The sequence below is a fragment of the Heteronotia binoei genome, chromosome 2, assembly GCF_032191835.1.
Source record: "Heteronotia binoei isolate CCM8104 ecotype False Entrance Well chromosome 2, APGP_CSIRO_Hbin_v1, whole genome shotgun sequence".
Classification (NCBI taxonomy): Eukaryota; Metazoa; Chordata; class Lepidosauria; order Squamata; family Gekkonidae; genus Heteronotia; species Heteronotia binoei.
Window position 1 is genome coordinate 185,809,786 of NC_083224.1, and position 13,902 is coordinate 185,823,687.

A 13,902-nucleotide genomic window follows, 5' to 3' on the forward strand; every position below is an offset into this window, starting at 1 on the left:
GAAAAAAGAAGACGTCAAAAACTGCAGCTTTGGACCATCTCATTAATTTCTCATGGGAGTAAAACAATGCTCAAATCTTACAACAAAGACAGTTAAAATATGTAGAATGAGAAATTCCAGATGTTTGAACTGGACTCAGAAAGGGAAGACGACACTGGAGATCGTATTGCAAATTTATATCAGTTACTGAAGCATATGAGAGAATTTCAGAAGGAAATCCGAAGATGACAGCAAAACTGTCTGGATCATGAAATGTTATGGCTGATGGGTGTGTCACAACATCTAATTGTTTTGATAAGCAACCTGTATCCTGGGCAAGAGGTTACTGTTAGGACAGAATATGGAGAAAGACATGTTTCAGTTGACCAAGTGTCAGACAAGATTGTTATCTCCCTCTCGTCAATCTATATCCTGGTCCTGGATATATTATAAGGAAAACTGGATTAGACTTCAATGAAGGTGAAGTGAAAATTGGTGGAAAAGAACATTAAAAATTTACACAGATGACACCACATTAGAAAATGATGATGATATTGGATTTATACTCCACCCTTCACTCTGAATCTTAAGAGTCTCAGAGCAGCTTACAATCTCCTTTACCTTTCTCCCCCACAACAAACACCCTGTGAGGGTAGGTGGAGCTGAGAGAGCTCTCCCAGAAGCTGCCCTTTCTAGGACAGAGCCTCAGAGCAGTTCACAATTTCCTTTACCCTCCTCGCCCACAACAGACACCCTGTGAGGTAGGTGGGTCTGAGAGAGCTCTCCCAGAAACTGCCCTTTCAAGGACAGCTCTGCAAGAGCTATGGCTGACCCAAGGCCATTCCAGTAACTGCAAGGTGGAGGAGTGGGGAATCAAACCCGGTTCTCCCTGATAAGAGTCCATGAACTTAACCACTACACCAAACATGCTCTAGCAGATGACTTGAAACAACAACTGATGAAAGCTGAAGCAGAAACTGCCAAAGCACAATTACAACAGGCCATCAAAGAGTGATAACTACAGAGGAATTACACAAGTTTAAAGTTTAATGATTGAGCTGACACTATTGAACCTCAATCACTTTATAAGAAGACAGAATCATTGGAAAAGGCAATCATGCTACGAAAAGTGGAAGGCAGAATGAAAGGGGAAGACCCGATATGAGAAGGATTAACCCAGGTTACAATCACACACACTAAATAATGCACTTTCAATCCACTTTCAATGCACTTTCCAACTGGATTTTCTTATGTGAACTGGCAAAATCCAGTTGGAAAGTGCAATGAAAGTGGAAACTGCATTGAAAGTGCATGATTGCAGCCAATAGCAAGGAAGCCATGGCCCTCAGTTTGCATGATCTGAGCAAAGCCGTAAACAGGACTTTTTGGAGGTCACTAACTCATACGGGTATAGCCTGGAAGTGACTTGATGGCACTTAATACCCCACCCCCACGCACAGAGTTTGGTGTAGTGATTAGGGCACAAACTCTTATCTGGGATAACTGGGTTTGATTCCCCACTCCTCCATTTGCAGCTGCTGGAATGGCCTTGGGTCAGCAATAGACTCTGACAAAGCTGTCCTTGAAAGGGCAACTTCTGTGAGAGTGCTCTCAGCCCCACCTACCTCACAGAGTGTCTGTTGTGGGGGAGGAAGGTAAAGGAGACTGTAAACCGCTCTGAGACTCTGTCCTTGAAAGGGCAGCTTCTGTGGGAGCTCCCTCAGCCCCACCTACTTCACAGGGTGTCTGTTGTGGTGGAGGAAGGTAAAGGAGATTGTGAGCCACTCTTAGATTCAGAGTAAAGGGCAGGATACAAATCCAATATCCTCTCATCTTCTTCTCAAAACAGTATAAGATTCCCTGTTTGCTTCCAAAGAGGGTCTCCAGAAGAACCTTTAATGGCCTCCCTGCTAGTACATATGGAGAAGAGGAAGCAAAGCCAGACAGACCATCCACCTTCCTTGTCTCTCTCACACCTGGGAGGACCTCAGCCATTGCCTGTTGCCTGAAGGAAGTTCATACCATGACCCAAGCACATGACTCTCATGTTAGGATCCAATCACTCTCCAAGAATACTCACCACTTTGGCATCAATTGCCACCTGAGCAAATCCTTTGCGCTTTCCCCATATGATGGAGTAGTTTTCGTTACTGAAGAGGGCTTCCCGAACTCCTCCCGGAGCGATGGCCAGCAAGTCGCCGTTCCTTAGCGCTTTTACACACTCCTCCTGCGATCCATGCTGAACGCTGAACACATCGAGCAAGAGTTTAAAACCTGCAAGTGGTGAGAAACAGGGTCACATATATATGGCAGTAGGGCTTTTTTTGTAGCAGGAACTCCTTTGCATATTAGGCCACACAGCCCTGACGTAGCCAATCCTCCAAGTGCTTACATGGCTCTTCTTACAGAGGGATTTCTCCAGGAGGACTGGCTACATCAGGGCTGTGTGGCAGGTGGGGCTGAGAGAGCTCTCCGAGAACTGCTGTTGAGAGGACAGCTCCGAGAGAACTTTGGTTGACCCAAGGTCACCCGGCTGGCTGCATGTGGAGGAGGCGTGGGGAATCAAACCCAGTTCTCAAAATCAGAGTCCACCATTCTTAACCGCTACACCAAACTGGCTTGTCCAGAATACTAATTTTAAGAGGTACAAAAAAGGTCACTCCTAACCAATCAGTAGATATCATAAACCCCAGTGCAAATGAATTTTACCTGGAATTGAAAAGACAAAGTGGTCGGCCACAATGTGGCACATCCTTTTCTTCTTAATCAGGATGGTGGCCATGAAATAGAAGAAGTCAATCGGAGTCGCTCCATGGTAAAAGACAACAAGTGCTGGGCCATCTGGTATTTTTTCAAGGCCGTGCAGCTCATATCCTGTTGAGAGCAGGAGGTATTTAGAGGTTAACTACAACAGGGATCCAGAAGACAGCTGCGTCCGATGAAGAGATCTGTGTTTCTCAAAAGCTTACGCTACAATAAAATTTGTTAGTCTTAAAGGTGCTACTGGACTCTTTACTATGGTACAGGGAATTTACACAAAAGGAAAGAGATTGCTATAGTTGGCCATTACTGGGAGAGGGATGGCCTCCGCTGAAGAACACTGGAAGAGCTCTGCTGAATCAGACCAGTGATCCATTTGGTCTAGCATCCTGTCTCACACAGTAGCCAACCAGTTCCTCTAGAACAGGGGTGTCAAAAGTGGTCCAAAAGCCAAATCAGGCCCTTGGTGGGCTCCTATCAGGCCCCCAAGCAACTGGCTGTCATCTGCTTCCTTCTCTGTCTTGCTTCCTTCTGCATCACCGCTTGCTTTGCCAGGCTCACTCAATCACACAGGAGGTACAGAATGAAGCCTTATTGTCTCCATTTGCCAAGGCTCCTCCCTTGGAGAGAAGCGGGGGGGGGGGGAGAGCTTGCTTTGCAGGCTCTCTCAATCGCACAGCAGAGTTACTGAGCCAAGCCTCTCTTCCTTCTATTGGTTGAGGCTTCTCCCCCTCCTGATCCCATGGTGAAGGAAGGAAAAAGCCAGATCTTCCTTTGCCCAGTTCCCTGGATCCCACGGCAGTTATGAAGAAAACACCTTTAAGACCAATGAGAGCTAACATTTTAATCATGTTTTAAGTTAAAAAAAAATCATTGCGTTTGCCTGTGTCCTTTATAAAATGTATATCTCTGCGACCTGGCATTACATTTTATGACACACATGGCCCGGCCCGACAAGGTCTCATTTGTGTCAGTCCGGCCCTCGTAACAAATGAGCTCGACACGTCTGCTCTAGAACTTCCCTTTCATGAAGAGAAAGTAATCCAGTTGAGGGTATCATCATAACATCTTACGTAGAGGTTCTGCTCTGGGCTGGCTTCCAAATTGGAGTTATTGGTTTTTTAAAAGCATCCACACAACATCTTATCGTTCTGCTCCCCTGCTTTGATGTTATCTTTACAAAAATTGTTCCGATACAGCCTTTTTGGAAAGTTCATAATCACAGCGGGTTTGGCACAATGTGTGGATGTGAACAGCTATGTTTGGGAGCTCCCAATAGGATTTGGGAATTCTTGGAGATTTGAGGTTGCTGTAGCATTATAACAGCAAATTGCTGCAATCTAATAGGGCCCCTGAATTCCCAGCATTATTATTATTATTTTTAAAGAATACTTTAGCCCAGGGGTGGCCAAACTGTGGCTCAGGAGCCACATATGACTCACACATATTGTGTGGCTCTTGAGGCCCCCACTGCTCAATTGGCCAGCTTGGAGAAGGCATTTGTCTCTTTAAATCACTTCCCCAAGCTAAGCTAGCTGGTGGCTTGGAGAATACATTTAAAGTTAAAGTTGCTTTTTTTCCACCTCTCCCTTCCTCTCCAATCTATTAGCTTTTCCCCACCCTTTCCCCACCCTTCCTGTCTTGCGGATCTTGAACATCTGACATTTATATCTTGTGGCTCTCGAACATCCGACATTTATTCTGCCTGGCTCTTCCGTTAAGCAAGTCTGGCCACCCCTGCTCTAGCCATCTTTGTGGCTTTTAAATCTCCAGCCATGTGTGGCAACATAAGGTACATCTCTACAACAAAAAAGGCTGACTTCTTCATAAGTTAAAGCTGGGAATTCAGTGGCACTAACAGATCGCTGCAATAAATCCCTATAACGTTTTGGAGAATACAGCCTGTGTCCTGTCGTTTTGTTCTGCAAAATCTTAAGCTTTCCTTGGAGACCAAGGCATAAACATAAAATAAAAGTTGGTTTCTTTTTTTCAAATGCAGCTGAAATGCTTTTATCACTTATTTGACTATCCATGTACTTGGTATAGCAATGAACCTTGGCTATAAAACATATGCAAATACAAAACCTTCCCGGAGCTCCTGTGGCAGAACCCGTCCTTGAGTGACTATGTTAGGACTTGCTACAGCTAACTGCAGCTCTGGTTCTGTAGTCCCATAAGCCTTTGCTCTTTTGCTGGCAGCCTAGGAGTAAAAACAAAAGCCTTGCTCTGTCAAACTCAGGGGTGTCGAACTCATTTGCTACAAGAGCCGGATCTGGCATAAATGAGGCTTTGTAGGGCCAGGCCATGTTTGTTTGGGCCGAGCCATTTCGAGCCGGGCCACGTGTGTACCTATTTAAGATTAGGTAGCAGAGATACAAATTTTATAAAGGACACAGAGAAATGCAAACATATATTTTTTTAAAAACTTAAAACATGCTTAAAACGTTACCACTTGTTGGTCTTAAAGATGCTTTCTTTGTATATCTCCCATGGGATCCCGGGAACTGGGCAAAGGAAGCTCTGGCTCTTTCCTTCCTTCCCCAGGGGACTGGGAGGGGGGGCACTCAGCCAATAGAAGGGTTGGCTCAGTAGCTCTGCTGTGCAATTGAGAGAGCCCAGCAAAGTGAGCTATTCCTCCAACCTTCCTCCCCAAGAGAAAAGCCTCAGCCAATGGAGAAAATAGAGGTTTTGCTCTGTAGCTCCTGTGCAATTGAGCAAGCCTTGCAAAACAAACTATTATGAAGGAAGCAAGAGAGAAGGAGAAGGAAGCAGAGGACAGCAAGTTGCATAGATGTACCTTCCCCCCACCCTCCCGTAGATGTACCTTTGCCTGAATTTGTATTTGACATTCCCTGGCTTCCAAGCACCAGGCTCCAAAGCCTGCCTAAATCTTCTTGACTTCACAGTTAAAATATACCTGGGCAAAAGTTCATGCTAGCAAAAGTTCATCAACTTTAGATGGGATGGTATTGGGCAAGCCTGGTACATTTTTAATGGACTCCTCCCTTGATTCCTACTGGCTGAAAAGTGTATAAAACGGAGATTTTGGGCTCTGTTTGAGGCTGTTTAGCGAACACCTCATCTAGGCTTGAGAGAGGTCTCGGTCCACAGTCTGGGAATGTTCCTCATTCTTTCTGAAGCATACATGATATCAGGTATTGGGATTTTCTATATAATATGGCAGGGGTGTCAAACATGCAGCTCGAGGGCCGGATCAGGCCACCAGAAGGCTCCTATCAGGCCCATGAGCAAGTCTGCTTCCTTCTCTCTCGCTTCTTTCTGTGTCACAGATTGCTTTGCTAGGATTTCTCAATTGCTTCTTCCCCCACCCTGGCCCTTTTCTAACAATCATGTATCTAATTCCCAACTGTATGGAGCAAAAAAAAAAAAAATCTGCACAATGGGGTCATGCAAAGATAGGATAGATCAGGGCTCCTGTTTTTGAGCCTGTGGGCAGCAGGGCTGGATCTAGGGAGAGGCAGAGGGGGGTGACTGACCTGGGCGCCAACGGAAGGGGGGTGCCAAATTGGATATGGAGTCCATTCTATCCTATGAGCCCATAAAGTAGAATGGGCCCATAAGGGGGTGCCATTTTTTAATTTTGCCCCCCCCCGCCTCAAAAAAAACATGTAGATCCGGTCCTGCTGGGCAGCTTTGGAATTCTGACATAGGGTGGTAGGTTCAACCACAAAATGGCTGCCACAGGAGGCGGTAGGTTCAACCACAACATGTGGCTGCCACAGGAGGCAGTAGGTTCAACCACAAAATGTGAGGGCATGAGGTTATACAAAATTTTAATAGTAACTCTTCACAACAGAGTCGGAAGCAAGCCCCGTTCTGCCCTGGCCTCCTAGGGGTGGTTCCCAACTCCCTGGAGGCATTTTTCCTTTCACTCTCAAGTAGCTGCCATCACTACCTAAGAACATAAGAGAAGCCATGTTGGAACAGACCAATGGCCCATCCTGTCCGACACTCTGTCACACACAATGGCCAAAAAACCCAGGTGCCATCAGGAGGTCCATCAGTGGGGCCAGGACACTAGAAGTCATCACATATTTCTTACACACCTGGAAGAAACCTCCAAGGTTGCAGAAATATCTGGAAAGCAAAAGAAGAGAAAGAAATATCTCTGCTTTGCTTACCATAAGCCTTGAGGAGTTGAAAGTCAGCAGTTTTAAAACATCTACAATTTCATTCCAGGAATTAGCTGTCCACCTAAACTAGGACTGGCATTCCAGATGGGGAGAAATCCATTTCAGTGTGAAAACCCAAGAACGTCTAAAGAAAGTCAGCTGAGGTGAATGACAAAACAGCCTACAGCGTTTGCACAAACTGGGGTTGTCCCTACAACTTTATTATCTCCTTACTCCTGTTGTTGCTAGCCCCTCCCTGCTGCGAGTGAACAGTTGGAAGCAACTGCTTCCTTTTACTTTTGAGAGCCAGTTTGGAACAGTGGCTAAGTGTGCGGACTCTTATCTGGAAGAACTGGGTTTGATCCCCCACTCCCCTACTTGCAGCTGCTGGAATGACCTTGGGTTAGCCATAGCTATCGCAGAAGTTGTCCTTGAAATGGCAACTTCTGGGAGAGCTCTCTCAGCATGTCATGCACCTCAACTGACTTTCTTTAAACGTTTACAGTGGTTCACACTGAGGAAGATATAGGAGATTGTAAGCTGCTCTGAATCTCTGATTCAGAGAGAAAGGCGAGGTATAAATCTGCAGTTGTCTTCTTCTTCTTACCAAAATGTTTTCTCTCTCAGCTTAATATTAAAAAAAGTAAAGGTAAAGGTAGTCCCCTGTGCAAGCACCAGTCATTTCTGACTCTGGGGTGACGTCACATCACGTTTCATGGCAGACTTTTTACGGGGTGGTTTGCCATTGCCTTGCCCAGTCATCTACACTTTCCCCCCAGCAAGCTGGGTACTCCTTTTACCGACCTCAGAAGGATGGAAGGCTGAGTCAAGCTTGAGCCAGCTACCTGAAACCCAGCTTCCACTGGGATCGAACTCAGGTTATGAGCAGAGAGCTCGGACTGCAGCACTGCAGCTTTACCACTCTGCGCCACGGGCCTGCCTAGCTTAATATTGCTTCACTGTACATAGTTAATAAACAATGTTCATTGTTACTAAAGCAAATACGTACGCAGAATGATAATATTTTGCCCTGGACTGGTCTACAGACTCTGCTGCAGAAGAAGAGGAGGAATATCCTGCGCCTCGTGAGTGAAGGGATACTGCCCCATGAGGAGGATTAGATGGCACATTTAAAGATAAATATATATATACCTCCCTAACAGTCCGTACAACTAGCATTTACACAAACAACTGGGGTTGTCCCTACACCTAGCCCAGTGGCAAGTCAACACTGTCAGTGTTAATCTCTGCCTTTAGGAGAAAATAACACAGGATTGCATTACAAGGCTGCTGTCTGGACCAAGCTGAAGCACACAAACTTTACTGAAAACTTCAAAGGCATCCCTTCACTAAATGAGTACTAAAAAGTGCTTTAAAGTGGCTCATGTGTCTTCATCCTAAGCGACTGAACCACGAACTACAAAGTCCCTGCCATTTTGTGGTTGCGTCCACCACTCTGTGTCAGAATTCCCTGCCAATTTGTGGTTGTGTGTCAGAATTCCCACAGTGCCCACAGAACTCCCTGCACCCCCGCAATGCCTGCTTTGCTTGCTATTACAAGCCATTTTGTCCTTTGCCGGCCATCCAGCTGCACAATTAGGGAATTTATATGGGAGCAATCAGATACGGCATCACTGTTATAATTTTTATAATTGCATCAATTGTTATAATTGTTATTCATTGATGTTTTGTTCTTGTCAATGCTTGAAGTTTTAGAAGCTGGATTACATAACCCAACCTGAGCCTGCTTCACAGAGAGAGAGAGAGAGAGAGAGAGAGAGACTTCTAGCTCTGGGGTGGCCAAAATTGCTCAATGTAAGAGCCACAAAGAATAAACATCAGATGTTTGAGAGCTGCAAGACATGAATATCAGATGTTTGAGAGCCACAAGACAGAAAGGAAGGAAGGAAGATAGGTGGAAAGAAAGCAAATGGATGGAGGGAGGGGGGGAGGGAAGGAGATGTGGAAAGAAAGCAACCATAAACTTTAAATGCATTCACCAAGGCTCTGGCTGGCTTAGCTTGCAGAAGTGATTTAAAGAGACAAATACCTTCTCTAAGCAGGCCAAAGGGGTGTTGGGGACTTCAAGAGCCACACAATGTGTGTGAAAGAGTCCCATGTGGCTCCTGAGCCACAGTTTGGCCACCCCTGCTCTAGCCTCTGCCACAAACACATATGTGTGTATCAACACGTACTACTGACTGCAATCCATTTAGAGGTTGGCCTGTTTACAGCAATCATTAGGTTGAGAAATTCCTGGAGATTTGGGGGGTGGAACCTGGGGAGGGCAAAGTTTGGGAAGGGAAAGGACCTCAGCAGGGGATAACACCACAGCATCTGCTTTTTGACGCTGCCATATCCTCCAGGGGAACTGATCTCTGTAGCCTTAAGAACACCTGTAATTCCAGGAGATCTCCAGGCACCATCTGGAGGTTGACAACCTAGCCACCTTGCAGCTCAAAGGCACAGCAATTAGGGACTAAATCAATACCAGTTGGGTGCATCCACAGTTTAGAAGTCTTAAGAACAGAGAAAGCCCCTCTGGGCATATGCAGAACGCTTTCCCTCCCTGCGGAACAATTAGAATCTCCTCTTCTGCCTCGCCCTTAATTAAGCCACAGGATTTGCAGAGTTATGGTGCAACTTCCATGCAACTGAAACCCAGCAACTTCCATGCAACTGAAACTTCCCTCTTTATTCATACAGCCCTGATCCCACAGAACCAATGGGCTGAAATTAAATCGGAAGAGTTTCCAGCTCTACATTAGGAAGAACTTCTTGACAGTTCGAGCAGTTCCTCAGTGGAACAGGCTTCCTCGGGAGGTGGTGGGCTCTCCTTCCTTGGAGGTTTTTAAATGGAAGCTAGGTGGCCACCTGACAGCAATGCAGATCCTGTGAATTTGGGGGAAGGTATTTGTGAATTTCCTGCATTGTGCAGGGGGTTGGACTAGATGACCCTGGAGGTCCCTTTCGACTCTATGATCTGCTCATTTCCCCTGCACCATGATGAAGAAGTTTCTCCACAATCTGCACCCCCACATTGGTATAAAGCAAGCTCTCCCCACCCATCACGATCTTGTCAGGGCTTAGGCCAAGGTGCCTGTTTTAAAAAATCGTATTCGGGAGGGGGGGGGAGGGATGGGAACAAACATGTACTGAGAATGTGTTCAGTGTCTAGTCTCGGTTCTGTCCCAGGTGCACATGAGTGTAATATGGATTGGGACCATCGTGGGGGAGAGTAGCCTTCAGCCTCCCCACCCCCAAATGCCAATTTGCCCACCTGAAATTCAAGGGGCTTTCAAGGCAAGTGAGAAGCAGAGGTGGTTTGCCATTGCCTTCCTCTGCAGAGTCTTCCTCGGGAGACTCCCTTCCTCATACCAACCCTGCTTAGCTAGGGAGATCTGACAAAATCAGCCTGGACCATCATATGCATTTATTTATATTCACAGAAGAAAGGCGGCAAGAGGTGGGAGAGGGAACAGCTACAAAGAGAGGTCAGTTTTATAATAAGAGCCAGTCAAAAGAGTCATCACTTTGCTCAGAGTGGGTGGTGGCCCCGCCCGATTGTTATTAGGCAGTGTAGGATTAACATAAAACCTAGAGCAGGGGTGTCAAACATGCAGCCCAGGGGCCAAATCAAGCCCTCGGAGGGCTCCTATCAGGCCCCCAAGCAACTGGATGTCATCTGCTTCCTTCTCCCTCTTGCTTTCTTCTGCATCACAGCTTGCTTTGCAAGGCTTGCTCAGTTGCACAGGACTACAGAACAAAGTCTTTATGTTCTCCATTGGCTGAGGTTCCTACCTTGGGGAGGAAGGGGAGAGGGAGTCCTTTACCAGGCTCTCTCAATTGCGCAGCAGAGCTACTAAGCCAAGCCCCTCTTCTTTCTATTGGCTGAGGCTCCTCTCCCTCCTGGCCCCCTAGGAAAGTTAGGAAAGAGCCCTGCCGCCTAGGAAAAAGCTTCCTTTGCCCAGTTCCCTGGATCCCATGGGAGAAATACAAAGAGAGCACCTTTAAGTGCTAATGTTTTAAGCATGTTTTATTTTAAGATGTTTTTTTTAAAAAATCTTTGTGTTTGTCTGTGTCCTTCATAAAGTTTATGTCTCTGCTACCTAATCTTAAATAGGTACACACATGGCCCGGCCCAAGAAGGTCTCATTTATATCAGATCCAACCCTCATAACAAATGAGCTCAACACCCCTGATCTAGAGTAAGATTAAACAAGATAAACCAAAAAAAGACATGGCGGCAGCTGAAATAATTAACACCCACTAGAAAGTACAAAAATATTAGTATCTAAGGTGAGAAATCCTGGGGGGGGGGGAGGGGTGGTTAAACAAATTTTGTAATGGATTCTGATTAAGCGCTGGATTCTCTCTTCAAAGAGAGAATCTTTCTTATGAGAACTGTAACTTTTAGATTAGCAACAGAATGCACCTTGGAAAATTAAAGTATTCCCCAACCAGTTTCTGAATAGTGCTTTCAAACATCCGACAAGTATTTTGCACGCAGACTGATGCATTTGTCCAACACAGAGAGCAAAATGGCATTGTTGACACAGGATGACATTCAAAGTGCAACATGAGCAAGCATTTTTAAAACATTTATTTATGAAATTAGATTTAATATAACAGGGCTCTAGGCAGTGTACAACAGTAAAACAATTTCATATATTAATTCACATCTTTAAAAAAACAAAAACACCAAACTGGACTAATTAGATGACGCAGAAAACTTCCTATTGTGCCACTGCCGGCGGGGTGGGGGGGAGACAGGAAATAGGAGCGTCAGATAAATGGAAACTGTCGCTGTCCTCAACCAAGTGCCTGACAGAACATCTGTCTTGCAGGTCCTGCAGAACTGCATTAAGTCCCACAGGACAGGGATGTCATTCAGCTGAGAGTTCCACCAAGCCGAAGAACACCCTGGTTCTGGTCAAGGACTGCCAGATATCTCTCATGAGCATCTCCGGCAGGTTCTTATTGGCGCAATGCTCTTTTGGAGGTTGTCACGACTCAGGGGGTGTTACCAATTACTGCTACCACTTTGGGTTAAGGATTCCCCTTGAGAACGGGGAAGCCCTTCAGGCCTCCTGTAGCTTAGGCCAAATAATAGGCATGAGGACCAGGCAGAGTGAACAACAGGGAAAAAAAGGTTTATTTAAAAGATCAGCCAGTGCAATATAACAAACAAGGTGCATTGAACAGTAAAAGGGGCAAAGGGAAAAGAAACAAAATGCCCTAAAGCGTCTGGACTTACTGTCCCTGGACTGTCTCAGTCAGACCTAGGCCTACTCACCCTTCCACTAAGGGCAAGGGTCTCTTCCTTGCAGCAGCCTTCCTCAGCCCTGCCGCCTAGGAAAAGAACACACCCTGCCTGGACTTGGCCTTTTTATGTTCTCCTCCCAGGTCCTACCCCTCTCTGGGCCAGTTTCCCTCCAAAACCTTGCCACTGAATCAGAGGGACAGGAGGGATCCTGGGAAATGTAGGCTTTTCCCTGGGGCAAGTGATGCACTGTATTCTTGGTGCTGAGGGGGCACAGTGGGAGGACTTCTAGTGTCCTGGCCCCACTGATGGACCTCCTGATGGCACTTGGTTTTTTTGGCCACTGTGTGACAGAGTGTTGGACTGGATGGGCCATTGGCCTGATCCAACATGGTTTCTCTTATGTTATTAGGCGGAAACAGGGCTGAAGGGGGAATGTTCCCACCTTCTACCAAGGAACCATCCCTGGGCAGAGAGGGAAAGGGGCTATTCATAGTTAATGATTCAATCCTTAGGCGTGTAGGGACTTCCGGAGTTAAAGCTTGGTGAGCTGACCTGCTTCCCTGTGTGGAGCAGACCAGGATCTTTGTTTTTGGACAGAAAAGGCTTTATAAAGCCTACTGCCTACTTTTTCCAGTAAAGGAAATTGTCTACGGCATGCATGTTTATTTCGAGGGGGATTCACTTTGGCTGACGAATGGGTTTTTTTCGGCTTTGAAGATTCCCCCGATGAAGAATTGCATTCTATCGCCTACAAAGACTCCTTGGAGTCATTACATTGACATAAACTCACTAAGGCTTCAACTTCCTATGGACTATAACAACATCTGAGATAAAGTGGATGGTATAATGAGAGAGAATAGACGTCGTTAATAAGGTAAAGATCCTTATCTGCTACTCCGGGTTGAATTTAAGCTTGTTAAAAGGGAAGATCTGGGACCCAGAACTATTTTTCAAAGTGGAAAATCAAGGAGAAGTGGAAGGGGGTAGAAGTGATTTCTTTGGATTCAGAAGAAAGCAGAAAAGTGCAGAAAAATACTTGCTGTTATGAATTCCTGTGGCTTCGGGGAAAAAACCCAGTCATAACAAAGCTTCAGTCTCTCTCCTCAAAACAGGAAGTGACGTTTTCTGCAATCATTGTGAGACTTCAATGCTAGAGAGTCAGGAAGTAAGTGTGGAGTGAAGAGGAGCATCCAAGTATCCAGATACTTGCAAGAGTCAGCAACCATAGAGAAACATTGGAGGCTAATTACAGAAAGGCCAAAATATTTTCACTAAATAACTTGAAAGTGGACTATAAAAGGGTTCAAAATATATATAAACAATCCCCTAAGGGCTAAATAACATGGACTATGTGCTTGAAATTGGAAAACAAGCCCTAGAGGGTAAAAGGAAAACTTTTTGAAAAGAGAGGCTTGGAACTTTAAAAATTAATATCTTGAGATAGGAAGCTTTGAGGACGGCATTTTTAGGCTTGTTGAAAAGGGCATGCTCTGTTCTGTTAAATGCAACTATCAGATTGGGGATTGAAGATACAAATTAAAAACCCATTATTTGTAATGGGCAATCAGTAATATCTGAGTAGAAGTTGGCATCAAGAATTACAAGGTTAAGAGCTGCCTTAGTGAGAGACGGTAAAATGTCTAAACAAGTTCATGAACAACTATACACTATGGAAACAAGAATATTGAAGGCAATGAGTGATTTAATAACTGGTAGTGAGAAGAAATTAACTAAGGAAATAAAATCCAGTGCTGAAGAGGTAAA

The 13,902-nt window shown here is 45.4% G+C and overlaps 1 protein-coding gene across 2 annotated transcripts in view; it reads right to left on the bottom strand.

The window, feature by feature from the left end:
* LOC132567049 (monoacylglycerol/Diacylglycerol O-acyltransferase-like) overlaps positions 1-13,902 on the bottom strand; it is a 51,680-nt gene that overhangs the window by 17,162 nt on the left and 20,616 nt on the right. For both annotated transcript variants that reach the window (XM_060232643.1, XM_060232645.1), the window contains exons 3-4: positions 2,689-2,853; positions 2,060-2,253 (exon numbers count right to left, since the gene is read on the bottom strand). In XM_060232643.1, coding sequence (XP_060088626.1) covers positions 2,060-2,253; positions 2,689-2,853 — 359 coding nt within the window. The remainder of the gene's footprint in view (positions 1-2,059; positions 2,254-2,688; positions 2,854-13,902) is intronic.